Source organism: Leucoraja erinacea, chromosome 15, assembly GCF_028641065.1.
Source record: "Leucoraja erinacea ecotype New England chromosome 15, Leri_hhj_1, whole genome shotgun sequence".
NCBI classification, from domain to species: domain Eukaryota; kingdom Metazoa; phylum Chordata; class Chondrichthyes; order Rajiformes; family Rajidae; genus Leucoraja; species Leucoraja erinaceus.
Window position 1 is genome coordinate 66,314 of NC_073391.1, and position 14,208 is coordinate 80,521.

At 42.8% G+C, this 14,208-nt stretch overlaps 1 protein-coding gene across 6 annotated transcripts in view; it reads right to left on the reverse strand.

Moving 5' to 3' along the window:
* Positions 1-200: 200 nt before the first annotated feature.
* The window catches only part of slc16a12b (solute carrier family 16 member 12b), a 105,233-nt gene continuing 91,225 nt past the window's right edge, over positions 201-14,208 (reverse strand). For 3 of the 6 annotated variants that reach the window (XM_055646557.1, XM_055646558.1, XM_055646559.1), the window contains exons 6-7: positions 9,078-9,337; positions 208-4,524 (exon numbers count right to left, since the gene is read on the reverse strand). In XM_055646557.1, the coding sequence (XP_055502532.1) occupies positions 4,328-4,524; positions 9,078-9,337 (457 nt within the window). In that variant the 3' untranslated portion in view covers positions 208-4,327. Of the gene's footprint in view, positions 4,525-9,077; positions 9,338-14,208 lie in introns of all 6 variants that reach the window. The other 3 variants (XM_055646560.1, XM_055646556.1, XM_055646561.1) reach the window with 3 other exon arrangements.

Here is a 14,208-nt window from a genome sequence, read left to right on the forward strand (position 1 = left end):
AAATGTAAAAATGTAAACCAATCAGAAGCTTCCCCCAGACTCCTTCTCTGGAACGTTGCCGATTTTGGTTCCAGCGCAGGTAATCCTCCCCTCTCACCAACGGCTCCCTGGGCCTCTGTGGAAACAAGCCCCGCGGTGTATTTTATACTTACAGCGCAGCTACTCCTCCCCTTTTCGAACCCGGGTCTCCGGCTCTGTAAGGCAGTAATTCTACTGCTGTGCCACCGTACCACACCAACGTTCTTTGACCATTTCCCCAGTGATTCACACACTGTTGTGGAACGCATCTTATTGTTGCCCCTTCAATAAATCTGACTGGTGTGCAGCATGCAATGTATGTTTTCATTGAGGGAGCAACACTGTAAAGTTTAGTAGTGCATATGTTTCCCAGCAGTGAGCTAATGAACAGGCTTCACACAGGGGAAAGGGCATCCCTTCAGGCACTTGGCCAAAGTAGGTGAGTCTGAGGCCTGAATTTGGAGTGTGGAGGGAGGGGTGTTTGGGAAAGGGCAGAGCAGGTCAGCCTCACTGGGCTGAGGTCCCAGTCACCAATGCTAATGGGAAGTCATGCTAAATCTTCTGTCCAATTAGATTTCCCAGTCTGGAAAATAATTTTAAGTGTGAAGGTTAGACAAGTAAACAAATCTGAAAGAATTTATTTCTTCATAAAACTGCAGATATATAGATAAAAAAGGAGAAAACAAGGCTTCAAATCAAATCACTAGAACAAAATGGTCGCCGATAATTTTAAACCATACGTTGGTATACTTTAATAATATTTAGCTTTAAATTTTCTCATAAATATCAAAATTAATCTACAGTGTGGACCCATTGTGCAAGTAGTTCATGTCAGTGTTAGAAACTGATTAAATCATATTTATGCATAATCAAGACAGACTTTTGGCACTGGTTTTGGATAAATCCTCATTGCAGCATGTATATATACGGTACTGTGGTATGAATTATGTCAATGATGCCAATTATATCCCATCTCCCATAAATGATGAAGTGTTTGATATGATCGATGTCAAGTGTGATGTGAAAGTTGATTGCACAGTGTGACAGTCTGAAGAAGGGTCTTGACCTGAAACGTCACCCCTTCTCTCCAGAGGTGCTGCCTGTCCCGCTGAGGTCCTCCAGCTTTTCGTGTCTGCCTTCGGTGTAAACCAGCATCTGCAGTTCCTCCTTCCTGTACATTTTGACTGAAGACACATTGTGAATAAAGTCTCTTGTGCTGCGGATGATGTACACTTCAATGTGAATGTTGACAAGTGAATAAAGAGGTGTGGACATTTGTCAGATGAATGTCGTGTGATGTGAATGCTCGCCGTGTTTTCCTTCTCTAAATCACTGGCATTCTAGAAGCACCACCCAGACCCACTCTTTACCCCACATGATGTACCATAGCTTTGTAAACTCTGAGGAGCTGCTAATCAGTCACCATTCTAACTCATCTGTGATTGTTTCCAAAGAAGAAAATGTTAAAGGGACCTGGAATCCTTCTGTGCCATCCTCTGGTCTATTTTCTGATTGGCCTTGCCCCAGACTGCTAATGCCAGTCAAAATACCACTTAGAATTCTTCATCTGTTCCCACAGAAGACTGGAGTTCAAATCTCCAAAGGGCTTACATGTTTGACTTAAATCTGCAGAAAAATACATTAAATTGTGAACCGTGACGCAGTGTTTCATTCTGCTTCCTATGTACAAAAACCCAAAACATCGCCCATTCCTTCTCTCCAGAGATGCTGAGTTACTCCAGCATTTTGTGTCTACAACTGTAACATAGATCACTACTCATATTAATGGAATCTGCAGTACTAAGGCTGGGTGGTATGATGCTGTTGACTCAGTCCTGGGACTTTGTTTTGATCCTGACCTCCAGTGCTGTCTGTGGGGAGTTTGCACTGTGACCACATGGGTTTCTTCCGGGTGGCCTGGTTTCCTCCCACATTGCAGAGATGTGTTTGTCAGTTAACTGGCTGCTCTAAATTACATCTAGCATATGTAAATTACATTTAGGAATCACAAAATGGAACGACAAGGGGAACATTGTGTACATGTATACAAGAGAACAAATAGCAGGGGGACAGGGAATAATGGATTGCATTCTGGCAGCCGCCAAAGACTTGATGTACTGAATGGATAATTTTGTAATTACCAATGAATGCAGGAATGAAGTAGCTATTTCATTAGTCAATACTGCATTATTCAACTATCAATCATCCTTCCGTCAAACCAGAAAATGTAGCAGAAATCAGGACTGTCTCAGTAAGTTACACAGACAGATGCAAGAGAAAGAACATCTTAACTGTTATCCCACACCTAAACATTAATGAGCAGCATCAAGAAACAAAAACACAGACACAATATGTGCTGGAGGAGGCCAGTTGGCCCTTCGTGCCAGCACCGCCATTCATTGTGATCATGGCTGATCATCCACAATCAGTAACCCGTGCCTGCCTTCCCCCCACATCCCTTGATTCCGCTAGCTCCCAGAGCTCTATCTAACTTTCTTTTAAATTCAACCAGTGAGTTGGCCTCTACTGCCTTCTGTGGCAGAGAATTCCATAAATTCCCAACTCTCTGGCTGAAAAAGTTTTTTTCTCATCTCAGTTTTAAATGGTCTCCCCCAACAATGGAAACGTTTTTCCTTCATCTAGCTTTAGTTAGTTTAGTTAACATTGTGAAACATCCCAACATTTTAAAATTCCTGCTGACATTTGAACCTCTTTCTAACTGTTGTCTGTTTAGGCAGTAAACTAATTCTTATCAGCCAGCACTCCCTACCTCCCCAACTAGGAAAACCAATGAAAACTGTTACACATTAAAATTCATCTCAAAGCAGGAAACTTGCAGGTTTTATTAATATTCCTGCTCCAAATTGTTTACTTCACAAATACACAAGATGTGAACATTTCACACTCGGATATGCTGTAAACACATTCAGCACGGACTGAGGAATGTTAACATGTCTGTTGTGAGATTTTAGTTGAAGTCACTGTCATTTTGGTGCACAAGCCAGAAATTCCAATCTGTAGATGCGTCAGCTTTGCTGGGGTGTCAGGGAGTGAAGTCATACAAGCTTCAAATCGGAAATGCTTCTGCAGAAATGCCGCATTCAATTATGGGTGCAACTCGCAAATACCTATGGATCCGTGGTATTCTGAATACTAATGAAGATAAGGTGGATGAGGTTGCTCCCCTTAAAGTACGTGTTGAGGGGAGATTTGAGGGACCTAACCAAAATCATGCTAGTGTCTGATAAAATAAGTCGTTGTTTCCAGGAGCAAAAAGATCCACAAGAACAGGAGGCAGATTTAAGTTGACTAGGTAGTGGAAGGAAACATATTCCTATGCAGTAAATTATAATCTGGATCATAAAATATGCAAGAATGGTTGATGGAAATTCAAAAGAGAAATTGATAGTAAAAATAAAACGACTTCAGCAATACAGGGCACAAGAGGAGGGTTAAAATAATTGTGCACTTCTACCAAAGTGCTGGCAGATGCATGACAGGTCAGAGGGTTTCCTTCTGTGTGGAACTATTCCCGATAATCGGATGCACGTGCCTTACGTTACTTGTCAATACAAAAGACCAGACTGTTTGGAAAGGTAGCATTAAGATATATAGTGAAAATGGAATGGCAACTTTGAAGCTCCTTAAAACACACACCTTTTCATATGTTTCTATAATTCCTATCTCGTCCTCAAGAAACTCCAGGCATTATAGTTTTTGTACAAATCTGACACATTGCTGTACCAGTCAAATGAACAATTTGAGTAAACACAGGTGAGTCAATAACAATTCAATCCAAGCTAATTTCTACATGGTAACAATGCAAGCTGATTGAGACTCAGTCTGTTTTTGCAGCAGATCGCAGCTAATCTGCATCTCATCTCTGCACCCTGCTTATCAGAATCTTTTATCTGGCAAAAACCTTTTATTATCATTCTTACAATTGTCCATTGACACAACATTAACAAAGAGAACTACCATACACTGATGTATACATCTGATCCATTATAGGAGTCACACAGTCATAAATGCACCCTGGTTTGTTTTATAAAAGGACAACAAGAAACCTGTGAAAAGGCAACTTGGCATGTCAAGAGGCATGTGTGGAATGTATGAGGGAAATTAGATAATTTAGAGAAAAAACTATTCTGAATATAAAAATACTTTGGCATTGAAAGATTTAACAAAATATTTACTGATATTGACTCAAGTATAGATTGCCAACACAAAATGGTTTCCATGTTTTGAGGACCTTCTGGAAGCCACTAACTTGTTACTCCTGTTTCTTAGCTTACATAAACTCTTGATTTTATATCTGATTGTCTGATGCAGTCTGAAAAGCTATAATGCTGGGATCCGACTCTTCGACGGTGGTTTGAATGTTCGCTGAATTCCTGCATTTCTTTATCCAGTCAATAGAAATGACCAACGTGGAACTGAATATCATGGACAATCCACTGACAAGAAACGCTGCAGTGTAACTTCCTGTTGTATCCACCAACCAACCTAAGAAGAGAAAATCAGTGGATCTAAATACATAAAAAAACTGCATGACACCCACATCACCACCCACAAACACAAGTAGACATGGCTTATCCCTACACATCTGGTTGCAAACATAGAAAAATAGGTGCAGTAGGCCATTTGACCCTTCGAGCCAGCACCACCATTCAATATTGTTTAAGAGGGAACTGCAGATGCTGGAGAATCGAAGGTTACACAAAAAAGCTGGAGAAACTCAGCGGGTGCAGCAGCATCTATGGAGCGAAGGAAATAGGCAACGTTTCGGGCCGAAACCCTTCTTCAGACTGATCGGGGGCGGGGGTGGGTGGGGACAAGAAAGGGAAAAGGAGGAGTAGCCAGAAGGCTGGGGGATGGCACCCCACTACTCGCCACATCTTCCCATCTCCCCCCATATCTGCCTTCCGCAAAGACCGCTCCCTCCATAATTCCCTTGTCAATTCTTCCCTTCCCTCTCGGTCCACCCCCTCCCCGGGCACTTTCCCTTGCAACCGCAAGAGATGCAACACTTGTCCCTTTACCTCCCGCCTCGACTCCGTTCGAGGACCCAAGCAATCGTTCCAGGTGCGACAGAGGTTTACCTGCATCTCTTCCAACCTCATCTATTGCGTCCGCTGCTCTAGATGTCAGCAGATCTATATCGGTGAGACCAAGCGGAGGTTGGGCGATCGTTTCGCCGAACACCTCCGCTCGGTCCGCAATAACCAAGCTGACCTCCCGGTGGCTCAGCACTTCAACTCCCCCTCCCACTCCGCCTCCGACCTCTCTGTCCTGGGTCTCCTCCATGGCCACAGCGAGCAGCACCGGAAATTGGAGGAACAGCACCTCATATTCCGTTTGGGGAGTCTGCACCCCGGGGGGCATGAACATCGAATTCTCCCAATTTTGTTAGTCCTTGCTGTCTCCTCCCCTTCCTCAGCCCCCCTGCTGTCTCCTCCCATCCCCCAGCCTTCTGGCTACTCCTCCTTTTCCCTTTCTTGTCCCTACCCACCCCCGCCTCCGATCAGTCTGAAGAAGGGTTTCGGCTCGAAACGTTGCCTATTTCCTTCGCTCCATAGATGCTGCTGCACCCGCTGTGTTTCTCCAGCTTTTTTGTGTAACCCACCATTCAATATGATGATGGCTGATCATCTAAAATTATGTAACTCGTTCCTGCTTTTTTGCCATAGCCCTTGATTCCTATAGCCTTCAAAGCCAAATCTAACTCTTTCTTGTCAATATCATATCTCTGTCACCAATATCATTTCTTATTCTCATGCAAATTGGGGAAGACGTTATAATTGATCTGCACACGTAATTACCTGAGAGGTAATTATGGCGACAATAATCCATAAACGGATAACACAATACGCCCAGCAGTGAAACTAGGAGGTAGACACGATTGAGGTTCAGCCAGCAGCTATATCAATTCCCCTGCAACCAAGGTTTGAGAAGCTGTGGGAATCACACTAGTTGTCCTAAGTCCCTTCAGAACAGTAACTGCTCCCACAACAACAGCTTCGTCCGCTGGACTGGAGGGTGGCAGCTTCTTCCGCCCCGGGCCGCAGTTTGAACCGGCCCGTTCGCGGAGCTCGGATTCGGCCGTGGGAATTACCATGAGCCCAACATCGACAGCCTGGATCACCTCAACGCAGAGGGAGAATAAGGAAGGAAGAGACAAGGACTTTAAGACTTTTGCCTTCCATCACAGTGACGAGTGCCTGGTAGACTCACTGTGGTGGATGTTAAACTGTGTTCATTGTGTGTTCTGTTATTTTATTCTCTGTCATGACTGCAAGGTATGTAATTTCGTTCAAAGTAAAAGTTTAAATGATAATAAAGGATACTTTACTTTATACTTTATAACAAGACCTTTGTCAATGTTTGTGTGTTCCTTCAAAATTATAAAAAGGATACATTTGGCTGGGACTCATTGAGTTAATTTATTAATTATAGGGTTCTGAAATACAGGGTTGCAATTCAGTCACACAATTTAACCAGAGTATAGACCAGGTATAAGCTAACCGTAAAATGATTCCAATTTTCCAGTGGAAAGAACTCACTCAGTCTTCTGCACTTAGCTAAAAGATCGGCAATGCTTGCATAGTCGTTCTGCTGAGGAATAAGCATTCATTACAATAGACAATAAACAATAGATGCAGGATTAGGCCATTCGGCCCTTCGAGCCAGCACTGCCCTTCACTGTGATCATGGCTGATCATCCACAATCAGTACCCCGTTTTGGCCTTCTCCCCTTATCCCTTGACTCCGCTATCTTTAAGAGCCCTATCTAACTCTCTCTTGAAAGTATCCAGAGAATTGGCCTCCACTGCCTTCTGAAGCAGATTCACAACTGGGTGAAAACATTTTTTCTCATCTTCGTTCTAAATGGTCTCCCCCTTATTCTTAAACTGTGGCCCCTGGTTCTGGACTCCCCCAACATCGGGAACAGTTTCCTGCTTCAAACGTGTACAAGCCCATTATAATCTTATATGTTTCAAAAAGATTGCCTCTCATCCTTCTAAATTCCAATATATAAAAGCCCAGTCGCTCAATTCTTTCAACATATGACATTCAATGGAATCCTGAGAATTAACTGTGAACCTACTCCCTCAATAGCAAGAATGTCCTTCCTCAAATTTGGAGACCAAATCTGCACACGATACTCCAGGTGTGGTCTCACTAGGGCCCTGTACAACTGCAGAAGGGCCTCTTTGCTCCTTTACTCAACTTCTCTTGTTATGAAAGCCAACATGCCATTCGCTTTCTTCACTGCCTGCTATACCTACATGCTTACTTTCAGTGGCTGATGAACAAGGACACCCAGATCCCGTTGTACTTCCTATTTTCCTAACGACACCATTCAGATAATAATCTGCCTTCCTGTTCTTGCCACCAAAGTGGATAACCTTACATTTATCCACATTAAACTGTATCTGCCATGCATCTGCCCGCTCACTCAACCTGTCCAATTCACCCTGCATTCTCATAGCATCCTCCTCACAGTTCATACTGCCACCCAGCTTTGTGTCATCTGAAAATTAGCTAATGTTACTTTTAATCCCTTCATCTAAATCATTAATGTATATTGTAAATAGCTGCAGTTTCGCTGGCCCGGGGCAGCCGGCAGCCTGAAGCCGCGGTCTGCACAGCTCCAGCTGGCGCGGCGTCTACAGCCCGGGATCCCTCGTGGGGGACCCGGGGGAAGAAGAAGCCATCACTGCCGGCCCGCGGCCAACTTCTACCGCGGGTCCGGCATGGACTTACCATCACCCCTGGAGGGGAGCTTCAACCACCGGCCCTGTGGTCTGCGGTGCTTCTGGCTGCGGTGCGGCGCGGCGGGAACCTTAAATCTTCGGCCACCGGCCTGCGGCCTACGCCAGCCTGAAGCCGCGGTCTCCGGTGGGGAAGAGCCGATCCTGGACTTACCTTGCCTTTGACTTGTCCCTTACCATCTGGACGCCCGCAGCAACGGTTGCGGAGGGTGGAGGTCCCGACCACGGGGGAAAATGGAGGAGGTCTTGCCAAGTTCTGTGCCTTCCACCACAGTGATGAATGCTGTGGTGGATGTTTGTGTTACATTTTTATTGTGGTTGTGTGTATTTTATTATTGTACCGCTGCTGACAACCCAAAATTCCACCGACTCTGGTTGTGTGGCAATAAATTCTATCAAATCAAATCCCTGCACCGAACCTTGCGGTACCCCACTAGTCACTGCCTGCCATTCTGAAAGGGACCCATTATTCCCTACTCTTTGTTTCCTGTCTGACAACCAATTTTCTATCTATGTCAGTGCCCCACCCCCAATACCATGTGCTCTGATTTTGCTCACAATTCTTCTATGTGGGACCTTATCAAATGCTTTCTGAAAGTCCAGGTACACTACATCCATTGGCTCGCCCGTGTCCATTTTGCTAGTTATATCCTCAAAAAATTCCAGAAGATTAGTCAAGCATGATTTCTCCTTTGTAAATCCATGCTGACTCGGACTGATCCTGTTACTGCTATCCAAATGTGCCGCTATTTCAACTTTTATAATTGACTCCAGCATTTTCCCCACCACCGATGTCACCCTAACTGGTCTATAATTCCCTTTTTTCTCTCTCCCTCCTTTCTTAAAAAGTGGGATAACATTAACTACCCTCCAATCCACAGTAACGGATCCTGTATCTATAGAACATTGGAAAATGTTCACCAATTCGTCCACGATTTTGGGAGCCACCTCCTTAAGTACCCTGGGATGCAGACCATCAGGCCCTGGGGACTTATCACCCTTCAATCCCATCTGTCTACCCAACAAAACCATGCATAGCATGAATTCTGCTCGCTGAACCATCAAAGGCTGCAGAGTCTTTTCATGCATCGGCCAGCAGGTTTAAAGGGAGACTTTGCAATTTCTTCACTTTTCATGGCACACGTCTCATGCAGTTTTATAACATGCGGGGTAGCTGAGAAGGGTTGAAGCATATTGAATAACAGTAACAAATCATTCCCATTCACAAATGTTTACAATGTTTTCATATCAAAACTTGAATGAGGCATGAGACATATTACTGACCTGCTATTGGTGGGCCAATGAGGTAGGGTATCCCATGGATAAAGTACACTATTCCCAGAGCAGAGGAGAGGAAAGCATTTCCTACTATGTCCGATGTTACTACTGGGATGAGGGCAACATATGCCCCATCAAAATATCCATAAAGTACAGCATAGGGAACCAGGAGTGGGAAAGATCTCAGAATAGGAATGAAGAGAGAGGAGGCACCATCCAGCCCAATGGTTAAAATGTAACAGTATTTGCGATATTTCTTCAACCACCTGTGGATTTAAGGTGAGATGGTTGTCAGAATAATTTTTTAAATCATCGTTTCTGTACATTGGTAAACAAATAAAATCATTACTGTCTGATTTTATTGCAGTCAATATTAAAATACTATTTTAAAATGATGTAGACTTTTAATATAGAATTTTGGTATCAAAAGGTTACAGGGAGAAAGCAGGAGAATGGTGTTGAGAGAGGAATATAGATCAGTCACCATCGAATGGCAGAGCAGGCTCAAGGAGCTGAATGGCCCCAATCTGCTCCTATATCTTATCACTCCTTGTTCAAGTCCATATAGATGACATTTATTGCCTTACCCTCAACCCTTTTGATTACTTTAATAAAAACTTAAATAAATTCGTAAGACCCAACCTTCCACCTGCAAAATCTTGCTGACTATTCTTAATCAGTACCTGTCTATCCAAAGCACATATCTTATCCTTCACAATCCACTCCATTATCTTACCTGCCACACATTTAGGCTGTGTAGGAAGGAACTGCAGATGCTGATTTACACCCAATATAGACACAACAAGCTGGAGTAACTCAGCAGATCTGACAACATCTCTGGAGAGACGGAGTTGGTGGCGTTTCGGGACAGAACCCTTCTGCAGGCTGAAAGAAGAGGTGGTGGGGGGGGGGAATAATCGAGGAAAAGCCAGCCCATTGTTGGCTGGGAAACCCTACTCCCAATTCCTCTGTCTATGCCGTGCTTGCTCCCAGGATGAGCAGTTCCATTTTAGGACATCAGAGGTGTCCTCATTATTTAGGGAAAGTGGGTTCCTCCCTTCTATCATAGATGATGCCCTCACATGGGTTTTTCCGTCCCCCGCAGCTGTTTTTGCTTCCCTTCGCCCAGTTACAACAGGGACAGAGTCGCATAGTCCTCACCTTTCACCCCATCAGCCGTCATATACAAGACATAATCTTCTGACATTTTCGCCACCTGAAACGGGATCCGACCACTAGCCACATATTCCCATCTCCTCCCCTTTCCACTTTCCATAAAGACCGTTCACTCCCCAACTTCCTGTTTAAGTCATCCCTTCCCACCTCCTCCCCAGGTACCTTCCCCTACAACCACAGGAGATGCAACACCTGCCCTTATACCTCCTCCCTCGACTCTGTCCAGGGACCGCGACAGACCTTTCAGGTGAGGCAGATGTTCACTTGCACCTCCTCCAACCTCATCTACTGTATCTGCTGTTCCAGATGTGGACTCCTGTATATCGGCGAGACCAAGCGCAGGCTTGGCGATCGTTTTGCTGAACACCTCCACTCAGTCCGCCTTGGCCTACATGATCTCCTGGTTGCAAATCATTTTAACTCCCCTTCCCATTCCCATGTTGGCCTTTATGTCATGGACCCTCTCCACTGTCAGAGTGAGGCCAAACACAAATTGAAGGAACAGCACCTCATCGTTTCGCTTGGGCAGCTTACAACAAAGTGGTGTGAACATTGATTTCTCTAATTTCAAGTAACTCTGCATTCCTTCACTCTCCCCCCCTCCTCCTCCAGTTTATATCCAACACCCCACCTCTACTTTCAGTCTGAAGAAGGGTTCTGACCATAAACATCACCATTCCTTTACTCCAGAGATGCTGTCTGACCAGCTGTATTACTCCAGCACTTTGTGTCTATCATAGATGTTAGGTTCACTAGTTACTGTTTCCAGCATTTCTTTTCTTTTATTATTTTATTTATTAGAAGTGAGTACAATGCATTGGTACATGAACGATGTTAACATATTACATTCTCTGTACAACTTCCCTTTTTTTTTAAAGAGAGAAGTGAGAAAGGAGAGAAGAAAAAGAGGTTGTGAAAAGTGAAGAATAGATTAGTGAGGGTGGGTGAAAAACCAATAGAGAAGAAGTGAAAGAGATGAGTGAGATGATTTTTTAAAATATTCTAAATCATCTTTCACCCATACATGAAACTGGTGGTTTTCATGATACTGTGTCGTGCTGTGTCCAGCATATTACTGATCCACATATTAAATGTTGGTATATTAGCATTTTTCCAAAATTTAAGTATAAGTTTTTTTGCTGTTATTAACCCATAATTGAAAAATGAGTTTGGGAGAAATATTTGGATAAAATTTATTCAACCATCTCCACTTAATCTATGTCATATTTTAAATTGAATTAAGTTATGTCTAGCATTGATCGAACATTTATGTATATGTATCAAATATTTTTCCCATGTTTCTTTTGAGATTGTTATCATTAATTCTATTTCCCGGTCTTCTCTAATTGCCTCTGTTGATGCTAATTCTATATTTAAAATACTGTTATACAAGTATGATATTAATTTTGTTGACTCCGCATTGATATTCATTACTTCTTCCAGTGGGTTTAAAATTATACTTTGGAATCTTGATATATATTTCTTCATAAAGTCACATACCTGTAGGGATTTAAAATATTGATTATTATTCAATTTAAATTTTGATTTTAGTTGTTGAAATGAAAATAATATTCCCAAATTCATACAAATCACCTACCTTTTTAATTCCCACTTTTTCCCATTGTTTATATGTTTTATCCATACCAAATGGTTTAAATACTGGGTTATTCACTATTGGTGTTAACACTGATAAATTTCTTAATTTTAAAGTTAATTTTATTTGTTTCCAGATTCGTATTGTATTTTGTATAATTCGATCCTTCTTATATAACATATTATTCAGCTTTATTGGGGAAAAAATGATCGCTCCTAGATCGTAGGGGGTGCAATCCTCTTTCTCCATTCTTATCCATTCCAACTGTTGAGCAGAACTGTCCAACCAATAAATTATATTTTTAATAAGCACTGCCCAATAATAGTATAGAAAATTAGGTAGTGCAACCCCCCCCCCCCCCCCCCCCCCCACCCCCCTCTTGGGTTTGCACAAGTGATTTCTTTTAATTCTATGTGCTTTATAATCCCAAATAAAATTAAAAATATTCGAGTCTAATTTTTTTTTTTAATGTTTTGGTATATATATATCGGTATAGATTGGAATAAATATATTATTTGTGGTAGTGCTATCATTTTTATAGCGTTTATTCTGCTGATTAGTGACAGTGGAAGCGTTCTCCAAAATTTAATCAGTGAATCAAATGTATTTAATAATGGTATAAAATTAGCATTAAATAATGATTTATAACTTCTAGTAACTTGAATACCCAAATACTTACATTTTTCCATTGCGATTTTAAATGGAAATTTTAATAGGTGATTAACTTTCTGGGGTTTTAATGACATAATTTCACTTTTATTCCAATTTATTCTATAACCGGAGAAAGAGCCAAATTCCTCTATTAGATTAAATAGATTCGGGATGCTCGTTTGGGAGTTTGTAATATATAAAAGTATATCATCTGCATAGAGTGATATTTTATTAATAGTATCCTTAGTATTATATCCCTGAATATCCAGATGCCTTCTTATCCTTTCAGCAAGCGGCTCTATCATAAGTGTAAATAGCAGGGGTGATAAAACACAGCCCTGCCTATTGCCCCTCGATAATTGAAATATTGAAGATAATATATTATTAGTTAGTATTCTTGCCATTGGTTTATCATATAGTAATTTAACCCATCTGATAAAATTCTCTCCCATATTAAATTTTTGGAGTACTTTGTATAAATACTGCCATTCTACCTGATCAAATGCTTTCTCTGCATTCAGAGATATAACTGACAAGTCTTCCTTTTCCGTTTTGTATGAATACATTATATTAAAAAGGCGTCTCAAATTGCTAGACGATTGTCTTTTAGGTATAAACCCCGTTTGGTCCGGATTTATCAATTTATTAATATATTTACTCAATCTTCTTGCTAAAGTTCTTGCTAAAATTTTCTGATCTGGATTTAGGAGTGATATGGCTCTATAAGAGCCCGGTTCTTCTAAGTCCTTATCTTTTTTAGGTATTAACGTAATTGTGGATTTCGCTAATGTTTCTGGTAATTTATTTTCGGTAAAGGCATATTTATATAACTTACGTAACCGTGGTACCATTAACTCCTGGAAAACTTTATAGAAGTCATTATTAAAACCATCTGTTCCTGGCGTTGTCCCATTTTTCAGCTCTTTTATTGTTTCACTTATTTCTTCCCTTGTGATCTGTGCTCCTAATTACTCTTGTTCCAAAATATCCAATTTTGGCAGATTACAATTATCTAAAAAATCTACAATTTTACTTCGGAGTCACGTGACTGATTCCGTGAAGAATCCGTTCAGCACGCATGCGCGGCATTATGTCCAGCGGCAGGCAGGAGTTGGGCTCTCCCGCTATGGAGGTGAAAGAACGGACCGTCGGGTAAGCTGACGTCGGTTTCCTTCACAGGGAGCCTTCTGTTGTCCGGCAGAGAAGAAAGGCTCTGCAACAAACTCGACTCCACGGAGGAGCGTCCATCTGGGGGGGGGGGGGCAGCAATGGAACAGACCTGTTCCCCGCTCGATTCAATGGAGGAGCGTTTCCATCGCGGGGGCAGCAACAAGGCGGTAGGACAGCTTACCTGGCGCTCCGTTATCCCGACACCGCACGCCGAGCCAAACCGCGCTAGCGCCTAAGCAGCGGGCTGGAAGTGACGCCATGGAGGCTTCCGGCCAGTGGCTCTGACTTATCGGACGAGACGTCTTTCCACCCGCCCGGGAGGAAAGACAGCCGCCTGCACAGACCTGCCCCCGCTCGACTCCACGGAGTAGCGTTTCATCTCGCGGGGGCAGCAACAAGGCGGTAGGACCGCTTACCAGGCGGTCCGCTACCCCGACACTGTGACCGAGCCCAGCCCCGCTAGCGCCTGAGCAGCGGGCTGGATGTAAAAGCCAAGGAAGAGGCTTTCCGGCCGGTGGCTCCGACTTATCGGACAGGGACGTCTCT